Source organism: Giraffa tippelskirchi, chromosome 11 (genome assembly GCF_054371585.1).
Source record: "Giraffa tippelskirchi isolate mGirTip1 chromosome 11, T2T-mGirTip1v1.2.pri, whole genome shotgun sequence".
In the NCBI taxonomy this organism is placed as follows: Eukaryota; Metazoa; Chordata; class Mammalia; order Artiodactyla; family Giraffidae; genus Giraffa; species Giraffa tippelskirchi.
In genome coordinates this window covers 150311127-150336007 of record NC_137285.1, presented here as the reverse complement: position 1 = coordinate 150336007, position 24881 = coordinate 150311127, and the positions used below count along the sequence as shown (strand labels likewise).

Genomic DNA, 24881 nt, shown 5'->3' with positions numbered 1-24881 from the left:
TCAAGTGTCTGATCCCACGGAGGTTAAACCAGCAGTTTCAGAACAAGTTGCCAGGCTGGAATAAATCTGAAATTCCTTTCTCAGCCGTGTGCTTGTCTGAAACAGGCATTAATAACGTGGGCATCACTCTTCACCAGGGGCCACAGAGGTGGGTCGGAGTGGTGCATGCAGCAGGGCAATAAAAGAGACCACGCAGCCTGGTGGACCGTGGGCACGCAGCCCCCAAGCCCAGGGGCCTGTTTAATCCGACACACACGGCTGACACAGAGCTTTGTTTAAAACACAGCCACTGGTAAGACACACATCGAGAAGCCTGTAAACACGCAGCGGCGCAACCCCAGGCCACGCAGCCTCTTCGGCCCCTCCGCTCTGCCGGGCTCCCCGGGCCGCCTCCCCACACTTGCCTGGCGCAGAGGCAGATGAGGGAAGTGGCTGCCCTCCAGCTCCCTCAGAGGACAGGCGTTGAGTGGGCGGGCGGTCCTCACGGTCTCAGTGCAGGCTGCCCCGGGGGGCCTGGGGCTCGGCTCACGCCCTGGAGAAGCCGAGGGGCGCTGTCCCGCCCTCCGGAACCGTGGTCCAGCCAGGGGACCACCTGCCCTGCCTGCCCTCCTGCCCCCAGCACCGGCACTCTTCCCGACGCCGCCCGAACACCCCTCTTTCTGGTCTTGGTCTGACTCACGGGCCCTGCCCAGTCCGAGGCCCACAGCTGCCTCAATTTCCGAGGAAAAGAGGGGTCCCTATAAAGACGACACAGAACAAACCCTCTGCCTCCCAGACGACAGAGAACCCAGAGCCCCGAGTGCATGGTACCTGCTGACCCCGGGGTCTGCCTAGTCTTTCTAGAAGAGACAAGAAGCCGAAAGGAGACAGGATGGACAGGCACACCCTTAACGCCAACAGGCCCAGGCACGGTGCGGCCGTGGAAACCCTCCAGCGGGGCGAGCACCCACGCACACAGAACACCCCTGGTCCCAAGCTGCGGTCAGCCTGCGGAGGGGAGGACAGCGGCTCGGGAGGCCCACCCCCACACGGCCCCCACGGTGAGCGCAGAGCTTCCAGGCGTCAGACCAAGCCCTGGTCCCGGGAATGAGGTGGACAGCAGGGACCAAGCGCCTCCGCTCTTGGGCGCCCAGGGCCACCGCGCCATGCACGACCACTGAGGTCTCCCTGTTGCCGTCCACGTGCCACACGGACCCTGGTGTCTCTGCCCGGGGGCGGCGGCCAGAGGTGCCACAGGCCTCGTCCCGTCCAGGACGACCGTGCTTGGGAGTCGGAGGAGGACGATGGCAGCCTGTGGAGGCGCCAAAGCACCACGTCCAGACTCCCGCAGCAGCTCCTGGCCTGAGCCTCCTCCGCCGGCGGAGCCCTCTGCAGCCCCACAGACAGCTGCCCGGGGACACCCCTCCTCTCCCCGCGCCCCTGTCGGACACCCTGCCTCCCAACCTCAGCCCCTCAGGTTCTTCAGGAAAAAGGATTTACATCAAAGACATGGTTTGTTTTCAGGCTGTGAGCGCGGGTCAGCAGCGTATCTCCCGCCCCAGCCACTTCCCCGCCCCTGGCCTACTGTCTGCCGCCGCCGTCGGACAGTGGGCCGGGGGTCCGTGCCTCCCCCAGGGGGGTCGTGCCCTCGAAGCGCTGGGAGGCGATGGCCGCCTGGTGGGACATGCTCTTCCGGACGATGTCGCCCTTGCGCCACAGCACCACCTCCTGCAGGGTGGTGGAGAAGGGGCATGTGAGAGGGGCCTGGGGAGTCTTAGGGGGGCCGGCGGCCATGGGGAGGGGGCCTGGGCAGTCTTGGGGGCGGGAGGCAATGGGGAGGGGCACGTGAGGGGGGCCTGGGGAGGGTCCCAGGAAATCTCAGGCAAAGGCCCTCCTGGTCTCCAGCCAACTAGCAGCTGTCCATCCCTTGGGGCCTCGAGGCTCCTGCTGACCACGGGGCCGGGAGAGCAAAGCAGCCACAGGGGCTGGGCCTGAGGAGGCCGGCTCTGGTGTCAACTGGGACCCGGATCCTGCCCGGGGCTCAAGGTGAACCAGGCTGCACAGACACGCACCAGCTCGCCCCGCCCCGCCCCGCGCGTCCCCGGCCCGGCCCCGCCCCGCCCCGCCCCGCCCCGCGCGTCCCCGGCCCCGCCCCCGGCCTGGGCGGCGGCCCCACCTGCTGCTTGAAGTAGCGCCGCTCCTCGTCGTCGATGAGCACCAGGTTGAGGTAGTAGCGCACCGAGAACTTCTTGTTGATGTCCCGCATGGTGGGCGTGAGCTCGTAGCCCGCCAGAAAGAGGCGGATGGGGATGGACTCTCCTGTAGGGCCGGGAGGGGTCAGGGGGACAGGGCAGTGGCCCCGCCCGCCGCCCGCTGACGGGCCAGGCCTGCTCCGTCTCCTCCTGGCTGAGGCCCACCAGGACCAGGGGTGGCAGAGTGCCAACCACTGGACGCCAGGTGAGCAGCTCTGACTCACTCAACACGTCCAGGGGCTGGGCTGTAAGAACCAGCTGTCTCAGCCTAGCTAGCGCACTGTCTTCCCCAGCGATTCCAGTGTCAGCTCCCCCACCCCAATTGGCACAGCGCACCCCATGCCGCCCCAAGACTGGCAGGCCCAGCTCTCTCCACCGAACTCTGGTGGGTCTGCTGCTGTCCCTGGACCCCCGTGTTCTCACGTGGAAAGAGGGGGCATCAGGCTATATGGTGTCTCAGATCCCTTCCAGCCCTAACACGGTGTCCTCCTCAGCCAAGCGAAACAAAACCAGGACAGCGCTCCACTGAGCAAGCGCAAAGACACGGAGCAGCCCAAAGCCAAGCACGGAGCCTGCATCACCCTGCGTGGCTCACAGACCCCCACGGTGCCCTAGGGAGGGCAAGCCTGGCCCGGCTGAGTGGCTGCGGACACAATGGAGCCAGCAGGCAGGATGGCCCGCCCAGTCCTGCCCCGAAGACCCCGCTCGGGAGGCCAAGGACCTGAGAGGCCATGACCCCCCTCCTCCCGCGTGGCGTGGACTGGGGAGAGCTGAGTGAAGCCCTGGCAGCACCGAGAACGTCCACGTGAAAACTCGCATCGTCGGCAGCTGCAGCGCCAACAAAAAGCCTGAACAGTCGCTCCTCCCAGTAACCAGCAGGGTCCCGCCAGCTCCCGCTCCACTCATCCTAGACATCAGGCCAGCACCGTGCGCGGCAGCAGGGCGTGTCGGGCAGGGCATCCACTTGGCCAGGCAGCCCAGAGCCTGCCTTGTCAGCCTGGTGCAGGAACTAGCGGGAAGGACCGTTTCGCTCCCCCACCGGCAAGGACGGTGCAAGTGAAGACAGCACAGGCTCACGGCCACCTGAGCGCGCCGGCGGCCCCGACGCCCCCCGCCTGGCGGGGCTCACCTCTCACGGGCGCGCCGTCCATGATCTCGTACTTGGCGATGGTGTCGTTCTCGTGGTACACGTTGGGGCCCGTGCCCGTCGTCTCCCGCTTGATGATGTCGATCTCCATGTGCTTGATCTTGATCCGCACCAGCAGGAAGTAGATCTTCCCCACGATGACGTCCTTCAGGTGGTACCTGCAGAGAGGAAGCCAAGAGGTGCGGCTCCGGACAGGACAGGCCTCCAGGATCCAGACAGGGCGCTGCCCGCGTTGGGGTGGTGGGCCAGGAGAGCTGAGGCCACGCGGGCCCACATTCCCCCAGGCTGCCCCACGGAGCAAATTCCGACACCCTGCACTGGAACCAGCATCGCTCCCACTGCCGTCCCGCACACAACTCAGAGAGCGGGTCCGGTCACCCTCTGCCCAGTGCTGTAACCAGCATATACTTTAAGAGGCTCTGGGGTGAGAGGCTGACCCGCCAGGAGTGGAAACCAGGTCCCAGTCTTCCTCTGGCATCTGGGAGCTGGGCCCTCCCCAGTTAGTCAGCAGCGGGGCTGGTCTGCCCCCGGTGTGGCCGCCAAGAGCAAACCTTCCGAGTGAAGCTCAGGAAGGGGATGGGGGCTGGGGGCAGGGGCTGAGGACGCGGGCCCGACCACAGTGGGGGACAGACCACGTGGCAGACGCAGAGTGCGGGCCGGGGGTACAGCAGGCACTGAGGAGCAGCCTCAGGCAGGGATGCTGAAGCATACGCTCTCCCAGCTGTCACGGGTCTGCAGCCGGACGCCCCTCCACGCTGAGTGGACTCCTTCCCACAAGAGACACAGAGGAGCCGCTCGGGGGCCTGGGCTCCTCCTTCCGGCGCCTTTCCACTCACCCAACCCAAGCCCCTCATTTTCAGACGGGAAGCCCAGGTACAGGAGCTGAAGTGCCGGTAAGCCCAGCCCGAGTCCTTGGGGGCAGAACGGGATGCCGCCCTGGGCTCTGGGCTCCTCCTGTGGGCGGGACGGCGGGCACGCATGCTGGGCGCAGCCTGCTCTGTGGGCAGGGCCCACTGTGCCCGTCCAGCCTCAGCTATGCCTGTCTTCTGCTCAGCTTGGTCTTCACCACACTGCTGGCTGGAGGCTGCTTGCATTTCTACGAGGTGGCACCCCCTACACCAGCTGGCTGGGGTGCTGGTGGGCAGCACTCTGGGGTCTCTGTCCTGGGAAGGCCTGCGAGCCCCGAGACTGTGAGAAGAAGGCAAAGGGCCCCTCCTAGGGGCGGGGCCCATGGAGCCGCTCCAGGCCGGGGCAGGGAAGCGCAGCTGTCCGTCACCAGTCCTAGGGGGCCCGTGTCCAGGCAGCCCCCGCTCCAAACCTCTGGAGGCCAGCAGGTCTGAGGCGAGGCTGCCCCACCCGGAGACCCTCCTTAGAGACGCGACAGCTTTTTTAGTTCTGTGAGTTGAATATACGTTTACTTTGCATATTTGATTTTCGAGCATTTTCAGGAATGTACTATATTAGAAAGATGCTCGTGGTATTTTTTGAACGGTCAGTAAGTTCTGCAATTCACCAGCTCTGAGGCATTTTGATGCTGTAACAGCAGGCGCGATCTAGAGCATTCCGGCCAGTTAAAACTGGGTCCTCTGCGCCCCCCCAGGCTCCGCCCCGGGCCCGCCCCTCACTTGGACTTGTTGTACTCAAACTCGATGTGCAGGCAGTCTTCGATGCCGACCTCCATCCTGATGGACGAGTTCAGCTCGGGGTACGTGCTCAGCGTGTGCACCACGATGTCCATCTCCTTGACGACGTCGTTGAGGCGGCGGCTGATGGTGGCCCGGAGAAAGTACCTGTGGGAGGCGGGCAAGCAGCCAAGGGACCTCGGTTTATTCCACCCCCCGCTGCCCCGAGAACCCCTGGCCCAGTCAGCCTCTGGGGCTTTGATTCCTCTGAGCAGTCGCCTCTGGGCACCCCCTTCCGGCAGAGACGCACCGACACGTGATCCTGCCACTGCAGCTGCAGGAGCTCAGAGGCTCTTCCCCAGCTGCTCCCCGAGCCCGGCCTGGGGACCAGAGGGGCTGTACCCCAACAGCAGCCTCACCGCCACCTGCCAGGCACTGTGTGCAGCTTTTATTTCTGCAGCTCCTCCTGGCTCTTCGGACACAGGGATCGTGTCCTCTTAGGTCTGCACTCTGTCTATCTGACAGTACTCCATGAGTGAGCATGTTTCAGGTCCCCCACAGTTAAGTGACAAGAAGAGGTGATGGAGAAACCAGGTCAACGAGTCCTCACAGTGTTCATTACCAGACCTAGGACGCAGAGATGGAGTCACAGGGGACTCGCGGTCCCCCCCACCCTCCCGCCCGGGGAGACGGCCAATCAACAGGAAACTAGAGCGTGTGCAGAGTGTCAGCCAGAGGCCGCAACCCGGTGCTGCGGGGAGAGGGGCCTTCAGGGAGAGCCAGCCTCAGAAGTGGAGCAGCAGAGGAGAGGTCTGAACCCGGACAACCGGGGCCCGGCATGCGTGAGAGAGAGGAGACACGGCCCTGAAGGGCTGAGCTGCGCCGGGCCGCCAGCCAGCCCTGCACAGAGGCCTCCCCAGCACCGCAGCCCCGCGACGTGAAGGCAGGAGGTAGTCGGTCTGCACGGCGTCTCGGGACGCTGGCGGCAGCCTTGCTGAGACAGGCTGTCCTGGCCGCCCTCCCACTTCCCGCACAGCCCCCACTAAGCTCAGGCCCGCCAGCCCTGCCCCTGTGGACGAGGCCTCAGAGCAGGCGTGGGAGGCAGAAGCCAGCAGCCCTAGGCCTCCTCTGGGGCCTCCCGAGGCTCACGGCTCCTGCTTCGGCGTCTGGAGGCACCGGGACTCACCCTGGGCACGAAACTGACACGAAACTGCCCTGGAGGAGGACACGGGAACCTGCGCTTTTCTTTAAAAATTCCCACTCCCACCAGTGAATCTAACACAGGACCCTTGGTAGAGAACCACTGTCTGACATCTCGATCCTTCAACTTCCCGCCTCTCTCCACACATCCAGTCTCTCTCCAGCTACACCTTTCTCCTGAGCTTCTAGGCAGTCCCCAGAGCACGTCCCAGAGACCACTGTCCAGGGTCCTGCTCGAACTCTGCAGCTTCCTCCCCGGCCCCATGCCTCGTCTGCCCGTCTTCACCACCCTGCAGGAGCTGCCCGCCAAGGGAACACAGGCGCCTTTCACTGAGCACGAGGTTGTCAAGGCTCCCCCGGGCGGTAGCAGGAGTCAGGGTCTGCTTCCTGTTCAACGCCGAGTACTCTTCTACCATGTGGACACACATGCGCTCATCCACTCATCTACTGATGGGTGCTTGGGTCATGTCCACTTTGTGGCTACTGGGAATGCTGCTGCCAGATGAGAGCACTTTCATCTGTTTGAGTCCTTGCTTTCACTTCTTTTGGATTTATACATAAAAGTGGAATTGATGAATCATTTGGTAGTTTTATTTTTAATATTTTGAGGAACTGCCATACTGTTTTTAACAGCTTTCTGACATAGGAACATCTATGAGGAATCTACTGCAGAATGTCAAATTAAATCACAATAAGCCCCCGGCCCGGTTTAACTGACAACTAGACAGTCCTTGCTGTTGCTGCCTCCTCCGAGAGCAGTCATGGAGCGCTGTTAAATGGGGCACCGTCAGCGCTTGGACCTCCCTGCAAAGGCTGGAAAAGAAGAGCCTGCAGTCCAGTCTTCTGACGGGAGAAGGGAGACCTCCCCAGAGCCCATGCTGTCCCCCACGCAGGCCCCAGGTGATGACCACGACTTGGGAGCCAGAAGTCCAGGTGACACCACAAACCCCAGAGGCCCTGGAATCAGTGCCCACCTTCAGAGTTTTCAAGATTGGAAGAAGGAAAACAATCCCCTGTACTTGAAAGGTGTGTATCCCTGTTCTAAAGCTTGTCACACTGTGCTACGTTTTATTCTCTCCGGGTCCCAAAAGATGCAGAGAACGGGTCAGGGATCAGAATCCAAATCTGGGACTTTCCTAGTGGTCCAGTGGTTAAGAAAATCTGCCTGCCACTGCAGGAGACATGGGTTCAATTCCTGGTCCAGGAAGAGTCTGCATGCCTCAGGGCAACTAATCCCGTGCGCCACAGCAAGAGAAGTCACTGCAATGAGAAGCCCCCCTCCCCGCAACTAGAGAAGGCCCACTTGCAACAATGGAGCCCCGGCGCAGTCAAGCATAAACTTAAACAAGAACCCGAATCTGTGACCCACTTCTCACAGAGTGCAGGCCGCCGGTCCCGGCGCGTGCGGAGCTGGTTGAGGCGGCGTCACCGCACTTACCGCAGCTTCACGTTCTGCCCGGTGTACGACTCGTAGGGCTTCTCCACGTGGGTGAACTCGAAGTCAAAGGCCTGCGACTGGGTGACCTCTCCAGGCCGCGCCAGGTCCTTCACCAGGGACACGAACTCATGGTGGTTGCCGCGGTCGTAGTAGAGCTCTGTGGGGAGAGCGGGGACCTCTGCTACCGGAGCCCGGCCCCACGGAGGGCGGCAGGGGCCCGCTGCGGAAGCGCCCCTCCCAGCCGCGGAGCCATATCGGTTCACGACCCCCTCTTCTCGCCCCGCACGGCAGCCCTGTACCCAAACACCCTGCGCTCTGTGGAGACCCTGTCCTGGGGCAGCACCCAAGGGACACAGCGGGGGGACCGCCATCGAAACACCACATCTCTTCACACCTTAAAGCGATTCCTAACTGTGGGAATCTGTCATTCAATCACACCATCCCCACGGCAACCTGAGAGGCTGGGTGGGCCCGCTATGCATTTAACAGACAAGGAAACAGGCGCGGCGGGCCGGGATGGGCCCAGCGCCCCAGGTCTCCTGCAGGGCCGCGTCTGCTCCTGGGCACTGGGAGATCAGGGGTGAGCACGAGGCAGAAGCCAGGTGAGGACTTGGAAGACGCGAGGTGCCCCCAGCCCAGGAGATGGGGCCACGCGGCCCTGCTGACGGAGGGGCTGTCAGGTCGCGGTCCCCAGACTCCTGTGAGCACCAGGACCCCCGAGGCTGTGCTGAGGCAGAGACAGCTGCCCCCCCACCCCAATATCTCCGATTCTGGGGCCTGGGTGGGACTCAAGATGGACATCCCAACAGACTCCTGCTTGTCCAGGGACTGCCCTCCGAGAAGCCCTACTGCACACCCACCCTCCTCTCGGACAGTCCTGCAGTCTGTCTGTTCTGAGTCACGCCACCCATGTGTCCTGGGTTATCTCTGCCCGCGTCACTCTGCTGCTGAGGTGGTGAACTGTGCTCCAGGATGGCTGCTGGAGGCAAGGCCCCGGACCCCAGACCCCAGACAGCAAAGGCCTGAAGCCCCGACGATCAAAGCCTCCTTGGACTCAAGAAGCCAGATCTCCTGCTTCCCAGAGCCAACACGGCAACCAGGCCTGCCATGGGGGTGCTTGGGGGGAAGCGCAGCTTCTAGGGAGCTCTCAGACCAGCTGCCCGGGCCCTGGCCCTGACAGACTCGCCCCGTGGAGCCTGTTCTCCCAGGCGGCGGGGCGTCATCCACGTGACGGGGAGCTGCAGTGAGGTCAGGCCCAGCCAGCACCACTACTTCCGCACGAAGCGTCCTGTGATCACAGTTTGCTGCTGATCCCCCATTATACCTGGATCCACCTTAGGTCACCAACAACCCACCTGCTCCCCCAGGCCAGGCGTCGTCAGCAGCGGGCAGTGAGCCCGCCACGTGGGGGGACACACAGGGACGAGGGGGGAACAGGGCCACCGGCCAGCCCACGACAGGGGCCTGTCCTCTGCCTCAGGCTGGTCCTTCGCTACAGGAGCCTCTGCTGACGGGAACAGATGGAGCCCTTAACTGGGGAGCTGGGCGTCTAGGTTCCCAAGCACCGAGCTCTGCCGTGGTTTCAGGGGACAGCAGCAGGTGGAGCAAAGCCCAGTGTCTGAGGGCCGTAAGTGGGAAATGCCGGAGCGAAGAGCAGGATGCCAAGACACACGACTGTGACCACATAGCCCACAGGCAACCCGAGGAGGACGCCAGAGCAGGACCCACAGCCTCACCGAGTGTGCGGTTCCCAGGAGGGGGCGTGGCTGGGCCGGGACCCCCCGGTGGGCGTGGCTTCCTGCCTGGGGGTCAGAATCCCCCACCCCCAAGTGTCATGGAAGAGCGGCCAGTGTGTAGTCTGAGTGGGGCTTGACTGCGCTTTTCAATGTGTACTTTAATATGGGCCAAAGGGTCAGAAAAAGCAGCCGTACTTTGCTGTCTGCCGGAAACTTTGGCTTCTTCTCGCATAAACTAAAACAGAAAACCCACGGCTATTCTCGGATTGGGCCCTAAAGCGACTGTCAACGGCCTCTTTCTCCCTGAGTCACCCTGGGTGCTCCCCAGCTTCCGAAGCCCGCAGGGACCAGTCATTTCACGCCAGGAGGAGGAACCGCCTGGTCCTTTCCCAAGGTAACCTCCCTGTCTCAGCCCATCGGGAGGAAATGACTGCTGCAGCCAGGATGCTCACCCTGAAATCTGCCACCAGAGGCTGAGGGGGAGCTGCCACTGTGGATGGAAAGACACATCACTGGCTGCATCTGCGTCGCGGGGCCCCTGAGAGCCGCCCAGAGACCCTGCGGGGCCAGGCTTCACACGGCTGGGAGACCCCTGGACCCACCCAGTTTCTCTTCAGGGGCCTGCGCTCTGTCCTGCCCTCTGCTCAGGACTCCGGCTCACACGTCCCCCAGACCCCCGTGCCTGGTAAACCTGCAGGGCGCGCTGACAGCTCTGGTGCCTGCAGGCGGCTCTGCAGCAGCTCCTTAACTGGTGAGTCAGCGCGCCCCTCACTGCGCGTTCCTGGCTTCATGCATTAAGTGCAGCTGCCCCCCGGTGCTCACCACAGGCCCGCCGGGCTGATGGGCTTCGGCTCACCCGGGGGCTTTACTTTTAAAAACTTAGATCCTGAGGCTAGCGCTCTGCTTTGGAGTGCAATATTCTTAAAGAACATTAGAGATACCAAGGGAACATTTCGCGTAAAGATGGGCTCAATAAAGGACAGAAACGGTATGGACCCAACAGAGGGAGAAGAGATTAAACAAAGAAGGTCTTAATGACCCAGATAACCACGATGGTGTGGTCACTCACTTGGACGTCTGGCTAGACATCCTGGAGTGTGAAGTCAAGTAGTCCTTTGGAAGCACTGGTACCAAAGAAGCTAGTGCAGGTGATGAAGTTCAGGCTGAACTACTTCAGATCCTAAAAGATGCTGCTGTTAAAGAGCTGCACTCAATACATCAGTAAATTTGGAACACTCAGCAGTGGCCTCAGGACTGAAAAAGGTCCGTGTTCATTCCAATCCCAAACAATGGCAGTGCCAAAGAGTGTTCAAACTACTGGACAACTGTGCTCATTTCCCATACTAGTAAAGTTATGCTTAAAATCCTTCAAGCTAGGCTTTAGCAGTACTTGAATCGAAGTCTTCCAGATACACAAGATATACAAGGTTTAGAAAAGAGGAACCAAAGATCAAACTGTCAACATTCGTTGGATCATAAAGAAAGCAAGAGTTCCAGAAAAACATCTACTTCTGCTTCACTGACTATGCTAAAGCCTTTGGACTGTGTGGATCACGTAAACTGGAAAAATCTTCAAGAGCTAGGAATACCAGACCACCTTACCTGCCTCCTAAGAAATCTGTATGCAGGTCAAGAAGCAATCGTTAGAACCAGACATGGAACAACAGACTGGTTCCAAATTGGGAAAGAAGTACGTCAAGGCTGTATATTGTCACTCTGCTTATTTAACTTCTATGCAGAGTACATCATGCAAAATGCCAGGCTGGATGAATCACAAGCTGGAATCAAGACTGCCAGGAGAAATATCAATACCCTCAGATATGCAGATGACACTACCCTTATGGCAGAAAGTGAATAGGAACTAAAGAGCCTGTTGATGAAAGTAAAAGAGGAGAGTGAAAAAGCTGGCTTAAAGCTCAACTTTCAAAAAACTAAGATCATGGCATCTGGTCCCATCACTTCATGGCAAATAGATGGGGAAACAGTGGAAAGTGACAGATTTTCTCTTCATGTGCTCCAAAATCACTGCAGATGGTGACTGCAGCCATGAAAATAGAAAACATTTGCTCCTTGGAAGAAAAGTTATGACAATCCTAGACAGCATGTGAAAAAGCAAAGACATCATTTTGCTGACAAAGATTTGTCTAGTCAAAGCTATGGTCTTCGCAGTAGTCATGTAGAGATTTGACAGTTTGACCATAAAGAAAGCCGAGTGCTGAAGAACTGATGCTTTTGAATTGTGGTGCTAGAGAAGACCCTTGAGAGTTCCTGGACTGCAAGGAGATCAAACCAGTCCATCCTTAAGGAAATCAGTCCTGAATAATCATTGTAAGGATTGATGCTGAAGCTGAAACTCCAAAACTTTGGCCACCTGATGTGAACAGCTGACTCACTGGAAAAGACCCTGATGCTGGGAAAGGTAGAAGGCAAGAGGAGAAGGGGACGACAGAGAATAAGACAGTTGTATAGCACCACCGACTCAATGGAAATGAACTTGGGCAACCTTCAGGAGGTGGTGAAGGACAGGGAAGCCCGGCACGCTGCAGTTTATGGAGTCATAAAGAGTCGGACATGACTGAGTGACTGAGTCATAAAAATAAGAGCAAGAATATTTGATGGTCCCCTTCAATAAGGTTCTCTCTGTGCAGATCAGAGTGGGGTCCACACTGGACCAGTCTTGGCAGGTGTCGGGGGACAAGATGTCACGGGACTTCTGTGTGGTGACAGTGTGAGCCCAGCCTCTCGGATGGAAAGTCATGGACTTCCCAACAAAGTGCATCTCAGCCCCACGGACCACAGGTGACACTTATTCATGCGTCTCTCTGCCCTTTCTTCTTCCACAAGGTGCAGAGTATCTTGCAGCCATCTGATGGGGACAGTTACCAACACACGCCTGGGTGAAGGGTTAGAGAGACACATCTGGAGAAAACCAGGGGCAGCTCAGGAAAGAGCTGGATGACTGTCCCCTTCAACCCACTGGGAGTCAAGGAGAAGTCTACGGAAGGGACTAAGAGCGTCAGAACTGCCTTTTAGAAAGTTCGCCCTTACAGAAACTGAACTGAAAGAAAAGGCAAACAGAGGCAGGAAGGCCGGTCAGGAGACCACTCCACACAGAGGCATCGGGGCAGCTGCACCAAGGGGTGAGGGGGCACCGACATGAGACGCCCCGGGGCTGCTAGGGATGCAGGAGGCGGCAGGAGCGCTTCGGGGCCTCCCCGGTTCTAGAGGCTGAAGGGACCCAGTAGACGTGCCGGAGTGGGGGAGACGGGAGGAGTGGCAGGGTGGGGATTGGGGCAGGGAGAGAAGGGGAGTTCTGGTTCAACCCGCAGTGTCTCCGGGGGTGTTCAGCAGGCAGAAACCCAGGCACGGAACTCAGGGTAAGTTCAGGCGAGGAGAAAGACTTGGGAGACGTGAGTCCAAGCAGACAGGGCAGTGGTGGGTGCAGACAGGCTGCCGGAGCGGGCCGCGGTGCGAACAGGCCAGCAGATGCGGGACCTGTGTCCTGCCCCAGACCGAGACTGACAGGCGCTTCTCTGCACCGGGGCCTGCCTGCCATGAGGACTGGGGTCTGAACAGGACTAGAAAGCCGTCGCTGCGAGGACTCGGGCAACCCTTCCTCGGGGCTCCCGTGGGCGAGCCCTCCTGCTGGGAGGAGACACAGGGCAGGCAGCAGGCGAGGCTGGCCTGGCACAGAGATCCTGGTGGCAGTCGGCAAGGCAGCCAGAACTGATGTTTCAAAGGTCCAGCCCCTGGATCCAGCTTAACAGGGATTATGAGTGTTTGGCTGACAAGTGCCAGAGCCTGCACTTCACACACATCGACGATCTCTAGTCCTCAGGAGACCTTAGCGACGTCTGCACGTTAGAGAGCCTTATGTAACCGAAGGAACCCTCTGCTTCAGCCTTGGTCACACACCAGGCTGTCCTACCGAACGCACAGGCAGGACGTACACACGTCCAAACCGGAGAGACAATGGTTTATAAGAAGAAAAATTCTGAGTGAAACGAACGAGGAAGGTGGCTGGAACACGATGACATCAGCCTTCTCACAGGCGGCCAGTGGCAGGACCACCCCGAGTGTCACCGGTACAGCCAGACCTCAGAGCCTGAGCGAAGCCCCGCCCGCTGCATGCAGCATCAGGAAAGCAAGGAAGCAGAAACCACACGACCGCAATGTGGGGACCTCACTCACCAGCCTCGCTCCAGTGCCCTGAGGCTGGGTCACAAAAGTCTCCTGGGTCCAGCACACACACCCCACACTCTGCACAAAACCTGGGCCCTAGACACTTCACCATTCTCCCAAGGGGATTCGGTTGCTGTCCCTGCTTTACAGGTAAGAGAGCCGAGGCCCAGGGAGGGGACAGCTTCCCCAAGGCCACAGGGTGGACTCAGGAGCCCAGAAGAGCTGTTGATGGAAGCAGGAAGAGGCTCTGAGAAGTCTAAGAAGGGATGCTGTCCTGGGATGTGAGCAGACAGGAAACCAGGCAGGGCAGCCAACTCCCTTTCATTCGGGCTGGAGGGAGACCTCGCCAGCGTCCCTGAACAGCCCATTCCACAACTGCTGGGGCAGGGGATGCTCTGGTTACCTTTCACGTATGGGGCAGGTGTCACCCCCGGGAATGATGGCACAGTCGCTGGCTAGACGTGCCTGTCTGCACTCCTAATGCAGAACCGCAGAATCCAGTGACAACCTTAAAGCTACGATGTGAAAACACTAAAACTAAGTAGGCCTGAACGTCATCGCCTTACTCACGCCCAGCACGGAATGCTGTGGGTTCATCCTGTGTCCCCAGCTCTTTGCTAGGAGTGATTTTAGCTTCCACGGGTGAAAGACATTTCTGTGGTTCTGGCATCTGGCTGGCAGAGGCTGGGGAGGCTGTGAAATGCACCCCCCGACAACCAAGAATGAGCAGCCCCACCGTGTCAACAGCACTGCTGTTGAGGGACACTATCTAAGCTGGAAGCAAGCAAGCAAAGGGTCTGAAACTCACTCTTCAGCTTCAGGCCATTCTTATTCTGGGTTTAAATTAACAACGGCTGGGTTCCTATAGGATTAGCTAGACTTCGACCTAATTTCCGTTAACTTAAATACCAGAAGCCAATACTTCAAGCTGGGCACTGAAGTACTGAGCACACAGTCTTTCCCCAGGGCTCCTGTGTTTCCTGCCTCTGCAAAATGGAGAACAGATTCTGTGCTGGGATCTCAGGGAATGAGAGAGCCTCTGAGGAGCGTTCCCAGGAAATCCCCCAAACAGGGCCAGAGCGGGTGGTGGCATGGGGCATGATTTCTCTGCTCGACGTCTTTTCAGCCAACTGTAGTATTTACTGCGACCCTACTCCTGAACTACTGACACAAACTGTCTCAGGGGTACCTGTGAGTTTTAACAAACATGAGAGTCCAGACAGACCCGGGGACAACCCTGTGCTGACTGGCAGCTCCGAAATCTTCTGTATTGCTACTGTCTTTTATCATCTAGCTGCAACTGCTAACAATCGTGTTTGAACACTGTTAGAGCCTTGGGAAATTCTGACCACTTAAATCTGGGGCTTAGGAGCATCCTTTCTTTAAGAAGAGTGGCGCAGACTCTGCTCTAATCAAGAAGTCTTAGAGACGCAGCGGATGTGGACAGAGGGCTGATGCTGGAGCCCGCTGGGATGCTTTTTCAAACAGCTCCCCAGCGAAGCTGCGGTAAGAGGCTGGTGGACCAGACACTAAAGAGAGGTGGGCGGGCCACGCGGGGCTCGGAGTGGTTGTCACGACCTGCAGGCGGGCCCAGCTGGCATGGAAGCCGAGGCAGGCCCGCGGAGCTCGGATCCAGGGCAGCGGGCAACAGGTCACAGGGCCTGGGGCGGAGTAGGGGACAGGGGGTCTGGAATTGCAGCCGTGGGTGCGGGGGTTAGGGGACAGGGGTTCGGGTCGCGCCAGGGGTCTGGAGAGAGAGGTCAGAGGCTGGGTCAGGGGTCAAGGGTCAGGAGTCAGGGTCGAGGGCGGGAGGAGGGTGGGCCCGGGCGGGGCGGACTCCGCACTCACCGATCTGCCCGATGAACTCGACCTTGATGCCCTGGTGCTCCAGCCGCTTGTTGGGGTTCTTGAGCGCCAGGCTCACCTTCCCGGACACCGTCTCGCCGTCGTAGAAGAGGAAGTACTTGTCCTTCTTCCCATCCTCGGTCTTGTGCTCGGCCCGCCGCCTGCTGTCCGCGTCGTTCAGGAGGATGTCCACATCCACGCTCTGCCCGAAGCCAAAGAAGCTCATGGCCCCGCCGGGCCGGCCAGGCCTGGGGAGGCCGGCGGGCTGGGCACGACGCCGACACCCGCGCTCGCCGGGCCGGCGCGGTTCCGGGGGCAAGGCAGAGCTGGCGCGCGAGGCACCAGCCGGCCGCGGCCTGCTGCGCCCACCTCAGAGGCAGCGGTCCGGCCCCGAAGCAACGCGCGCCGCGTCCGCCGCTCAGCCGGACGCGCCGGAGTGGCTGTGCGCATGCGCACGGCCCGCCCCCAGCGCGGCCGCCTCACCTCCCCCACCCGGGGAGCTCGCACTGCGCCTGCGCGCTGCGAGCACCGCCCCACGCTCGGCAGACGGCTGGGCGTTGGCGGTTCCTTCCGGTCTCTGGCCAGACCTGTCAAACACCAACCCAGTAAAATTCAGACCTAACGGTATCCTTTCTAAAAAAACGCGCCCTTTCTGACTGTCTTTTCTGCTTTTCCCGTGTTTAGTCCGTTGACCGGTAGGCAGCTCCCTCACTCGGACTTGTACACCTTCGCTTGCTGACTGACGGGTAAACGCGGCCCTTCGACAGGCCGGCAACAGGCCGCCTGACAGGGGCCAGAAGTGACAGTTACAACAGGAAGTGCCCTGCTTCAGCTTCTCCTCAGGGCGTCCGCCACGTAGGGAAAAGGAGCCGGAAGGCAGTATACTTGGCTCGTTTCTTTAGCCCCACTTTCAAGAGACAGCTGAAAACCACCCCCAACTTCAGTTGCGTGGGCGGGCGTCCTCTCCCTTTGCGCATCCGGCGGAAAGCCCTGCTGATTGGCTGCCTGCTTGCCGGCGGGGCGCGGTGATTGGTCGGTGCTGACCCTTGACGTCAGCGGGGCCTTCTGGGCGCGCGCGCCGGAGCAACTTTGAAAGTGAGGTGAGCGGCCGTCATGGAGGCTTGCGGGAACCTGGCGTGCGCCCTGCAGACCTGGTGCCCACTGGACCTCAGCCCAGGTGAGGATGCGCCCGGGGCCCGGGTGCTCCGGGGTTGCTGGGCAAGGGCCACGTCCTCCTTCCGCTCTGTACTCCTGCTTCTCGGCCTTGCCCCCTGTCTTCGCGGACAGCCTCGCAGGTGCCGAGGTTTCGGCCGCGCGGCTATTTGTTGCCCCGAGCTGACCTTCTGAACTTGGGGCCCAGGGGTGAGGCTGGAGCCCCCGGGCGCCCGTCGTCACTGAAGGGCAGTGGGTGTCCCCACCCGCCGCCGTCGCTGCTGGCCACTGTCTCGAGGCTGCGTTCCATCCCGCGGCATCTCTGTAGCCGGCAGTCATTTTTTTGACTCGTATTTTTTTGAGTCATTTCATTTTGTTTGCCTCACCTGTCCCTTTGCACTGTACAATTTATTTGGATTTATTAGCTAGTGACTCAGACGGTAAAGAATCTGCCTGCAATGTAGGAGACACGGGTTCGATCCCTGAGTCGTCAAGATCCTCTGGAGAAGGGAACGGCAACCCACTCCGGTATTCTTGTCTGGAGAATCCCACAGACAGAGGAGCCTGGCGGGCTACACTCCGTGGGGTCACAGAGAGTCGGACGCGACTGAGCGACTTCAGCTTGGTTATAAGACTTTCACAAAGGGACAGCTGAGACAGCTTTTTATTATCTCTTCTCTAGCTTGAACATATGGGGAGGCTGGGTCTTCCCCCAAACTGTTAACATCTGTAAGGTGTTTTCCTACTTCATGTTATTAGAGGATGGCCAACCTAATAGCCAGCCGTCGGTTTAATGAATAAACAGGTTTTTCTAACCCTTTCTGCTTCTCTTTTCATTCCGCCTCACCTGAGTGGCGTGACTTCTGCCCAGAAAACTGTTCTCTTCTTGAATGTACTTAGAGTCTAAAGCTAATCGCTACAGAACATTAGTTGACTGTAGTTGCATTTTCCTACTAGAATGGGTGGATGGAGTATGGGAACTGGAATTCACGGAGACCGAGCCTCTGGATGCCAGCATAGAAGCAGAGATCGTGCAGAGTGGACTGGGTGCATTCACAGAGCTTTACAGCGCAATGTTACCTTTTGCTACTGAAAAACGTGAAGCTGCTGAGGTAAAAGAAAAAAAAAAAAAACAAGCTAGCCATTTTATTGTTAGAAGTGTAGGGTAAAAACCCGGTATCATCTAGAGCTTAGTCTCTTTGGTGTGTGGTTGAAGGAAGAGTGGTGTAAAGAATGCAGTTCACTTACTAGGATGGCCTCATAACCATCCTCCCAAGTTACTGATCTGTGATTCTTCTGTGTTATGAGCATTGTTAACAAGAGCAAATTAAAGGAAAAAAGTAAAGGCCAAGGCAAGGATGAAAAGCAATAAGCGAAATAAGAAAAGATGGCCGAGGACAATGCAGTAACAACTCAGGATGCCTTCGCTTTAAGAAAATTGAATGTTAATCTGAGAAGTGATTAGTGGAACTAACAAAGGAAAAAAAGTTGCTTTGAATGGAGTTCTACCTAGTGTGACTGTTACTCTTTTTAGGTCATAAACTTCTTTTCAAAAAACTGAAGAACTAGAAAGCAGAACAAAGAATACCTAGATATTAGTATCTCTGAAAGATTTAAATTAACAAAAAATATTTCTGTTACTAGTTTCAGGTAGCTGTTCAAAAATTAAATCTACCTGTTAAGTACTCATTAAGCATAATGCTGAGTACCACATGCAGTACTTCAGAGGGTAACGTGGTGAGGATACAGAGCCTCTCCCTACAGGGGGATGCAGGAGAGGGGAGAATTAAGCTCTGGCTCTGGGAGTGTGCACTGTCATTGCTCTGGCCAGAGCCTGTGCGGTGACCACATCCGTGGACGTGAAGAATCACGGGCCACCAGCTCTGTGTGTTAGAAACTGCTGTAGGACACGTTAGATGCCATCTTGCAGGGGTGTGGAAAAGGTGGCTTGCTGAGTTTGAGGTTGGGGAGGTCCCAGAAAGAAGGTAACTGGCTGGAGGCACATCTTCACAAGTGGCTGGAATGCTGACCAGTAATGAGGTTTCCAGGGCAGCCTTGAGAGGGATCCTCACAGTTGGGCCATACAGCGAGTCTGAGGGGATGGGGCAGGGTGGGGGACACAGGACAGCTGTGAGCGGGTCCATGGTGGGCTTCCAGAGTGAGGGGTTTGCTGTCCACAAGGTTCAGGTCTAAGCGTCTTCCATAGACTAAACCGCTTGTCCTCACATCTGCCTCTCGGAGGAAGGGGTTCTAGTGCGCAGTAGACCCAGGAACGTGAAGAGCTCTGTTTCAGGTGGGTTCTTAACCAAACACAGACTTACAGGGGAAATGCTGTACCCAGGGAGCTCCCTGGGGACATTATGACTGACACCTGAATCACATGGGTTTTGATGCACAGGCCTGCTTCCGTGCAGAATTTCCATCAGGACTGAATGGTCCCGGGTGTTTCAGGCCCTGGATGCAGAACCATAGATGTGAAGGAATTGTGTCTATGGAGGGCCGGCTGTGAATTAGCCCCGTGTTGTTCAACAGTCAGTTGTATTTTGCTCATTGATTTTTTTAAAAATGTGTGTTGTGGTGTGGTCTGGGTTACGATTGTGGAAATTGGGGAGGAGGGCTAAAAACAGGGAAATTTTTTTTCAAATAGTGTTAATAGAGTTTTGTGAACTTGGTCTTTGTCAAGTATGAAATGCTGCCAAGGTAATTGGGTCCCCCAGGGTCACAGTTCCAGGCAGCGGGAGGGGAACTGAGATGGCCTTAGAAATGAAGATGTAACTGCTTTCTTCCACAAGCTTCGTGGTGAAGGAAAGAGGATGTAGAGGTTTGATTTCTTGAACTTTTGTGGGCTTATGTTTTTTTAAGGTGGTCCGTAGTAAACCGTATTTTGTTCCTGCTGTTTGCTTTATACAAATAACCTATTTTATCATCATGTCTATAAGAGGAGAAAGCATAGGACAGTGATCAAATTAATGAAATTATGGTTTATGCTCTAGGGTTTATTTCCTCTCCTGCAAAGGCTATTTCTGCAGTCTGTTGAGCGAGACACTTTCAGGTTTTCCTCTTCTGCTCCCATTGCCCACAGAACATTTCAATTTAAATAAGTTGCTCTGATTTTTTCAGTTAGTAATTAGAGTAATAAATGGATTGAGGTACATTTAACATAGATGGAGGGGTGACTTGTCTGAGTAATCACTGATATAGTTGTCCCCAGAGTCTTAGTGTAGCTTTCAGGTGTAGTAATTTCAGAAATACATATACTTCAAACTTACCCAGTTATTTTGAAATTTAATTAAGGTTCTTGTGTAGTTTCTTATCTTTGTGACTTTTGTTTTATTTTTTCTTTTATTGGCTGAGCCACTCAGCTTGTGGGATCTTAGTTCCCAACCAGTAATTGAGCCCAGACTCTTCCCAGTGAAAGCATGGAGTCCTAACCACTGGACCACCAGGAAATGCCTCCACTTTGTAAATTTTGAGTAAATACACTTTTACAGTTTCTGTTTTAGTCCCTTTGAAAATGGCAGACATTTATAATTAGGAGCCAGAATGGTCTGGCTGTTTCTTTATAGGCCCCTGAGCCCTCAGAAGAGTCAGATGCAGCAAGAGGAGACTCGCGATTCTCTAACGGCTGGTGCTGATGGTTTACCCTCCCCTAGAGCGTTTGGACTAACGGCTGGTGCTAATGGTTTACCCTCCCCTAGAGCATTTGGACCTTCTTCATGGAGAACAGGATTTCCCACAATGCACTGATGGCCTTGTTTCACCACTTCGTTTATAAGGCCCTTAAGAACAGCGTCAGTGCTCAGCAGCAGGAATTCGGCCTTCACGCTGCCGGGCTGTATTTCCTGCTGTTGGAAGTACCAGGTATGCATGTTTGGTGTGATGGGGCCGGCCTTTTGTTTGTGATTTGTCTTCTTGGTTTTGAACTGTTCTATCAATGCTTTGTCCTCACTGGGAAGTTAGGTGAGAGTGAATCCGTGAAGCACATGGTCGCAGAAAGCTCTCCTGTTTTCCTGTAAATGTGGTTTTGCATGTTACTATGCTAAGTCTATAACCCAGCACAAACAGTCCCAGAGGGGTAAGGCTGGAGGGGATGTGCTGAGCTCTGAGAGCTCCACCCCCAGTCCACGTGCCATCGTGACGTCCCTACCTTCTGACTCCTGTCCAGCCTGAGAAAAGTGCTGGTTGGAGGGGTACTGTTGTTTCCCCTCTGTGGTGTAGATGGTCGGTGAGACTGTTCTCACCTGCAGGGCTGAGCACAGCTAGTCACATTGAGGAAGCATGGGGAAGGGTGTGTCTGTGACACTGCCCCACTTCCTTCAGGCGGGAGCCGTGAAGGGGGCTTCCCCCCGACCCACTCCGAGCCCAGGGCAGGAGAGGGTTGGGTTGAGGAGTCAGCTGCAGCTTTGGGACTGCGAGTTCACTAGGAAGAGAAAATCAGGATCAGTCAACCTGCTGCTTGTCGTTGCTTATGTCAGTGCCTTTGTAGTAAATGTTAAGGACCTACTCCATATGATTTGAGAATTGGAAGAAAAGCTATGACCAACCTAGATAGCATATTAAAAAGCAGAGACATTACTTTGCTGACAAAGATCCGTCTAGTCAAAGCTATGGTTTTTTCAGAGATCATGTATGGATGTGAGAGTTGGACTATAAAGAAAGCTGAGCACTGAAGAATTGATGCTTTTGAACTGTGGTGTTGGAGAAGACTCTTGAGAGTCCCTTGGACTGCAAGGAGATCCAACCAGTCCATCCTAAAGGAAATCAGTCCCGAATATTCATTGGAAGGACTGATGCTGAAGCTGAAACTCCAATACTTTGGCCACCTGATGTGAAGATCTGACTCATTTGAAAAGACATATTTGCTGGGAAAGATTGAGGGCAGGAGGAGAAGGGGATGACAGAGGATGAGATGGTTGGATGGCATCACCAACTTGATAGACATGAGTTTGAGCAAGCTCCAGGAGTTGGTGATGGACAGGGAGACCTGGCGTGCTGCAGTCCGTGGGGTCTCAAAGAGTTGGACATGACTGAGTAACTGAACTGAACTGACTGCTCATTGCCTAGGGCAGAAGTTGAATGGAGCTTTTTTGCTAAAGGTTCCTTGTTATTCAAAGTTAAGGAAAAGCCTGTTTGTTTTTTAATATTTCACTGTTGTAGCAGACATATTTCAAAGCAATTAAACCTACCTTGCTTACTCTTCATTCTTTACGAATAGGCAGTGTAGTCAATCAAGTTTTCCATCCAGTGATATTTGACAAATGCATTCAGATTCTAAAGAAGTGCTGGCCTCAGGAATCCAGCTTGAATCAGAAAAGAAAGAAAGAGCAACCAAAGAACACTCAGGCCAGCTCACAGGAGAGCAGTAAGAGAGCGAGACCCCACAGGAGAGAGGACGTGGAGGTGAGAGGGGGTGGGGTCATGAAGCACACCTGATTCGTGTAAGAATTTATGTTAAGTTAGGGTGTCAGGGGGCCCGACTGTACCAAAGCCCTAGCATGCCATCCGCCTTCCCTCCCTCAGGAGTGGCCTCGTGGCCTGCTGAGCCTCCGTTCCCGTACCGCCTTCCCAACCTCCCTGTCACCTACCTCCAGTCTGTTCCCAGGTGTGCCTCGCTGCAGGCCAGCAGGTGTTACCTTATTTTCATTAGAGACTGTGGTCGAAGTGTCCAGAGGACTCATGTCCACAAGAACATCATAAAACAACATTAATTCCAAATGCTTGTGTGACTGGGTGGGATGGTAGAGGTTCATTGACACCAGAACTGGCAAGAAACCCAGGCAGTCTCACTGTTGTGAAAATCAGGACCCAGACGGTGTGGTAGCCTTCATCTGGTCAGGACTGAGCTTGCGGCCATAGGGCCCAGGGTAGCCACCTCGAGTTCCCCTGACCTTGACGCAGGACATTGCAAACCTCAGGACAAGCCGCGAGGCGGCACCGCACAGTCAGCTGTGTGTCTCTTCATGATCTAGATAGACGAGATCACTCAAGAACAAGAGCATGAGGAGAACATTGTTTTTTCTTCTGAAGATCGTCATCAAATTCGAAATGTCATCTTTCACGTTTTGAAGAACTTTATAAGGCTTCTTTCCAAATTCTCCTTAAAAGAAAAGCCAGAGTGTATACAGAATTGTGTAGAGGTAAGTGAGAATGCCAGGGACCTTGGGCAAGTTCAAAGTGTAAGGACAATGGCTAAGATTTAAAGAGTGGGAAAAACCAGACCTTTTCGTGGTATCTGTTTTCCAGGTCTTTGTGGCATTAACTAGTTTTGAACCAGTTCGTTATGAATTCCAGGTTACGCAAGCCAGGTGAGCAATTAAATCTTCCAGTGCTAACATTTAATTATGGTGCAATGTTTTGCTACAGCAGAGGTGTAAATGCCATTTTATCCTAATTGGCACACAGGTAGAATTTATTCATTTAAATATGGCTGATAGGGTTAAGAGTTTATCCTAGTGAAATCACATCCATTAACTAATCTTTTGCCTTTTTTCTTTAGAATTCTGAGAGAAATGAAATATATACCAGAACTGGCCTATCATGGATTGTATTTGCTTTGTTCCCCTCTTCACAGAGAAGGAGACAAGGTAAAGGACACAGGACCTGAGTTACTGGTTGAATTGAAGGCATGCGGGTCGTGTGACTGAAAATGCTGGGGGATTTGGTGTGATGCCATGTGAACTCACCAGATCATTGATGTTTGTGCAGTGAAAAGTGCCCTGACACCACGTGGCGGCCGCTGCTCATTCCAGGCTCATGTCCAGGTCCCTGGTGCCACGGGAAGCTCTTGTTGAGTTAAGGCGTGAAGAAGGCTCCAGTGTGGCGTGGGTAGAGGAACAGGAGAGCTGCTGAGCAGCGCTTTTTCAGAAGTGTCATCAGGACCTTGTAGCCCCCTCTCAGGTCCCTGTTCCCGTGTTTCTGTTAGGGTTTGTGCCTTAGTGGGTAATTCTCCTGACACTCCTGGTCAGCATTCATATCGAGATTGACCCACAGTGACCTTCAAAGCCCCACAGCCCTAGACACTGGGGTTAAGGCTTTTTAAGCCCTGGGGTGTTACTCAAGCTGAATGTCGTTAATGCAACAGGAGTTTGCAGAAAACGTGACAGACCAAGGTCCTTTGCCTTTGGTGCCTGTAGTATACCTGGTTTCCAGGGGCAGTGGGATGAGGAGGCCCTGAGCACTTGGGCTCTGCACTTGGGTCCTCCCCCTCACTGCTGGGTGTCTGCCTTTAAAAAGAAGAGAATCATTATTTACTTTCGGCTGTGCTGGGTCTCGGTGGCTACGAGTGGGGTACTCGCTCGTGGTGGCACAGGGGCTCCTTGTGGAGCGCCGGCTTAGTTGCTCCGAGGCATGTGGGATCATCCCGGACCAGGGGTTGAACCGGTGCCCCCTGCTTTGGCAGAGGGGTTCCTTACCACTGAGCCGCGGGAGAAGCCCTGTGTGTCCTCCTTGAGTCCTTGGTTTCCTCACCTGGACAAGGAGGATGAAGGGCTTCCCTTCCTGTGGATTTCTCAGGAGGGCTAAGGGAAGAATGCCTTGGCGTAATGCCTGCTGTTCTAAACACCCCATATTTCTTTAATTTTTGATGTCATTATCTCTTCCCTTTGTTTGAAATATGTGAGAGCATTCACAGTAAGACTTTTAATTTATGTGCCCTTTTTAACATTGTAGAAAGTGCAGAGGATGGGAAATTACCTTTTCAGGCAACAGCATCTCTAAGGACAGTGTGTTTTTCATTGCAAAAGTGTTGGCCTGATGTTGGGTGACACTGGTTGTAGCCTGACCTTTGATTACTTGACTTGGGACTACTCATCTTCAAAGTCTTTTATTATGTATAAAGTGGGGACAATAATAGTATCAAATATAAAATGGAAATGTCTTGCTGACTTTATTGAGTTGAGAGGTTTCAGAGTAAGTATGGTCAAATCTTGTAATACAGAAGTGACGTGAAATGAAGTCGCTCAGTCATGTCCAACTCTTTGCAACCCTGTGGACTGTAGCTTACCAGGCTCCTCCGTCCATGGAATTTTCCAGGCACGAGTACTGGAGTGGGTTGCCATTTCCTTCTCCAGGGGATCTTCCCAACCCAGGGATCGAACCCGGGTCTCCCGCACTGCAAGCAGACGCTTTATTGTCTGAGCTGCCAGAGACATGCTTGATGCAGTACCTGCCACATCCTTGGTTTCCAGTAAATTATCTTATTCACTGGATGCGTGAGTTAACTGCTTGAGTAGATTATGTGAGATGGTAGATGGGAATGTGCTCCGTAAGCTTCAGATGTAATATAGGTAGAGAGCCGTCACCTTCCTCTTCCCTGTGACGGGTGATCCG

At 55.7% G+C, this 24881-nt stretch overlaps 2 protein-coding genes across 22 annotated transcripts in view; one reads left to right on the top strand and one right to left on the bottom strand.

Moving 5' to 3' along the window:
* Positions 1–203: 203 nt before the first annotated feature.
* VPS26B (VPS26 retromer complex component B) lies at positions 204–15840 on the bottom strand. Of its 2 annotated transcripts, none has more exons than XM_081544648.1 (6): positions 15405–15840; positions 7639–7795; positions 5004–5168; positions 3361–3536; positions 2156–2298; positions 204–1707 (listed from the first exon to the last, which is right to left on the bottom strand). In XM_081544648.1, the coding sequence occupies exons 1-6, from the start codon at positions 15625–15627 to the stop codon at positions 1561–1563; spliced, it is 1011 nt and encodes a 336-aa protein (XP_081400774.1). In that variant the 5' UTR covers positions 15628–15840; the 3' UTR covers positions 204–1560. The 2 variants fall into 2 exon arrangements, with proteins under 2 accessions (XP_081400774.1, XP_081400773.1); XM_081544647.1 differs by having other exon boundaries at positions 5054–5168.
* Positions 15587–24881, top strand: part of NCAPD3 (non-SMC condensin II complex subunit D3) — a 54855-nt gene continuing 45560 nt past the window's right edge. For 4 of the 20 annotated variants that reach the window (XM_081544625.1, XM_081544624.1, XM_081544623.1 and 1 more), the window contains exons 1-7: positions 16482–16578; positions 17511–17665; positions 20252–20414; positions 21769–21953; positions 22523–22690; positions 22797–22858; positions 23050–23137. In XM_081544625.1, coding sequence (XP_081400751.1) covers positions 16515–16578; positions 17511–17665; positions 20252–20414; positions 21769–21953; positions 22523–22690; positions 22797–22858; positions 23050–23137 — 885 coding nt within the window. In that variant the 5' untranslated portion in view covers positions 16482–16514. Of the gene's footprint in view, positions 16026–16481; positions 16579–17510; positions 17666–20251; positions 20415–21768; positions 21954–22522; positions 22691–22770; positions 22859–23049; positions 23138–24881 lie in introns of those variants that run through there. The other 16 variants (XM_081544643.1, XM_081544640.1, XM_081544637.1 and 13 more) reach the window with 8 other exon arrangements.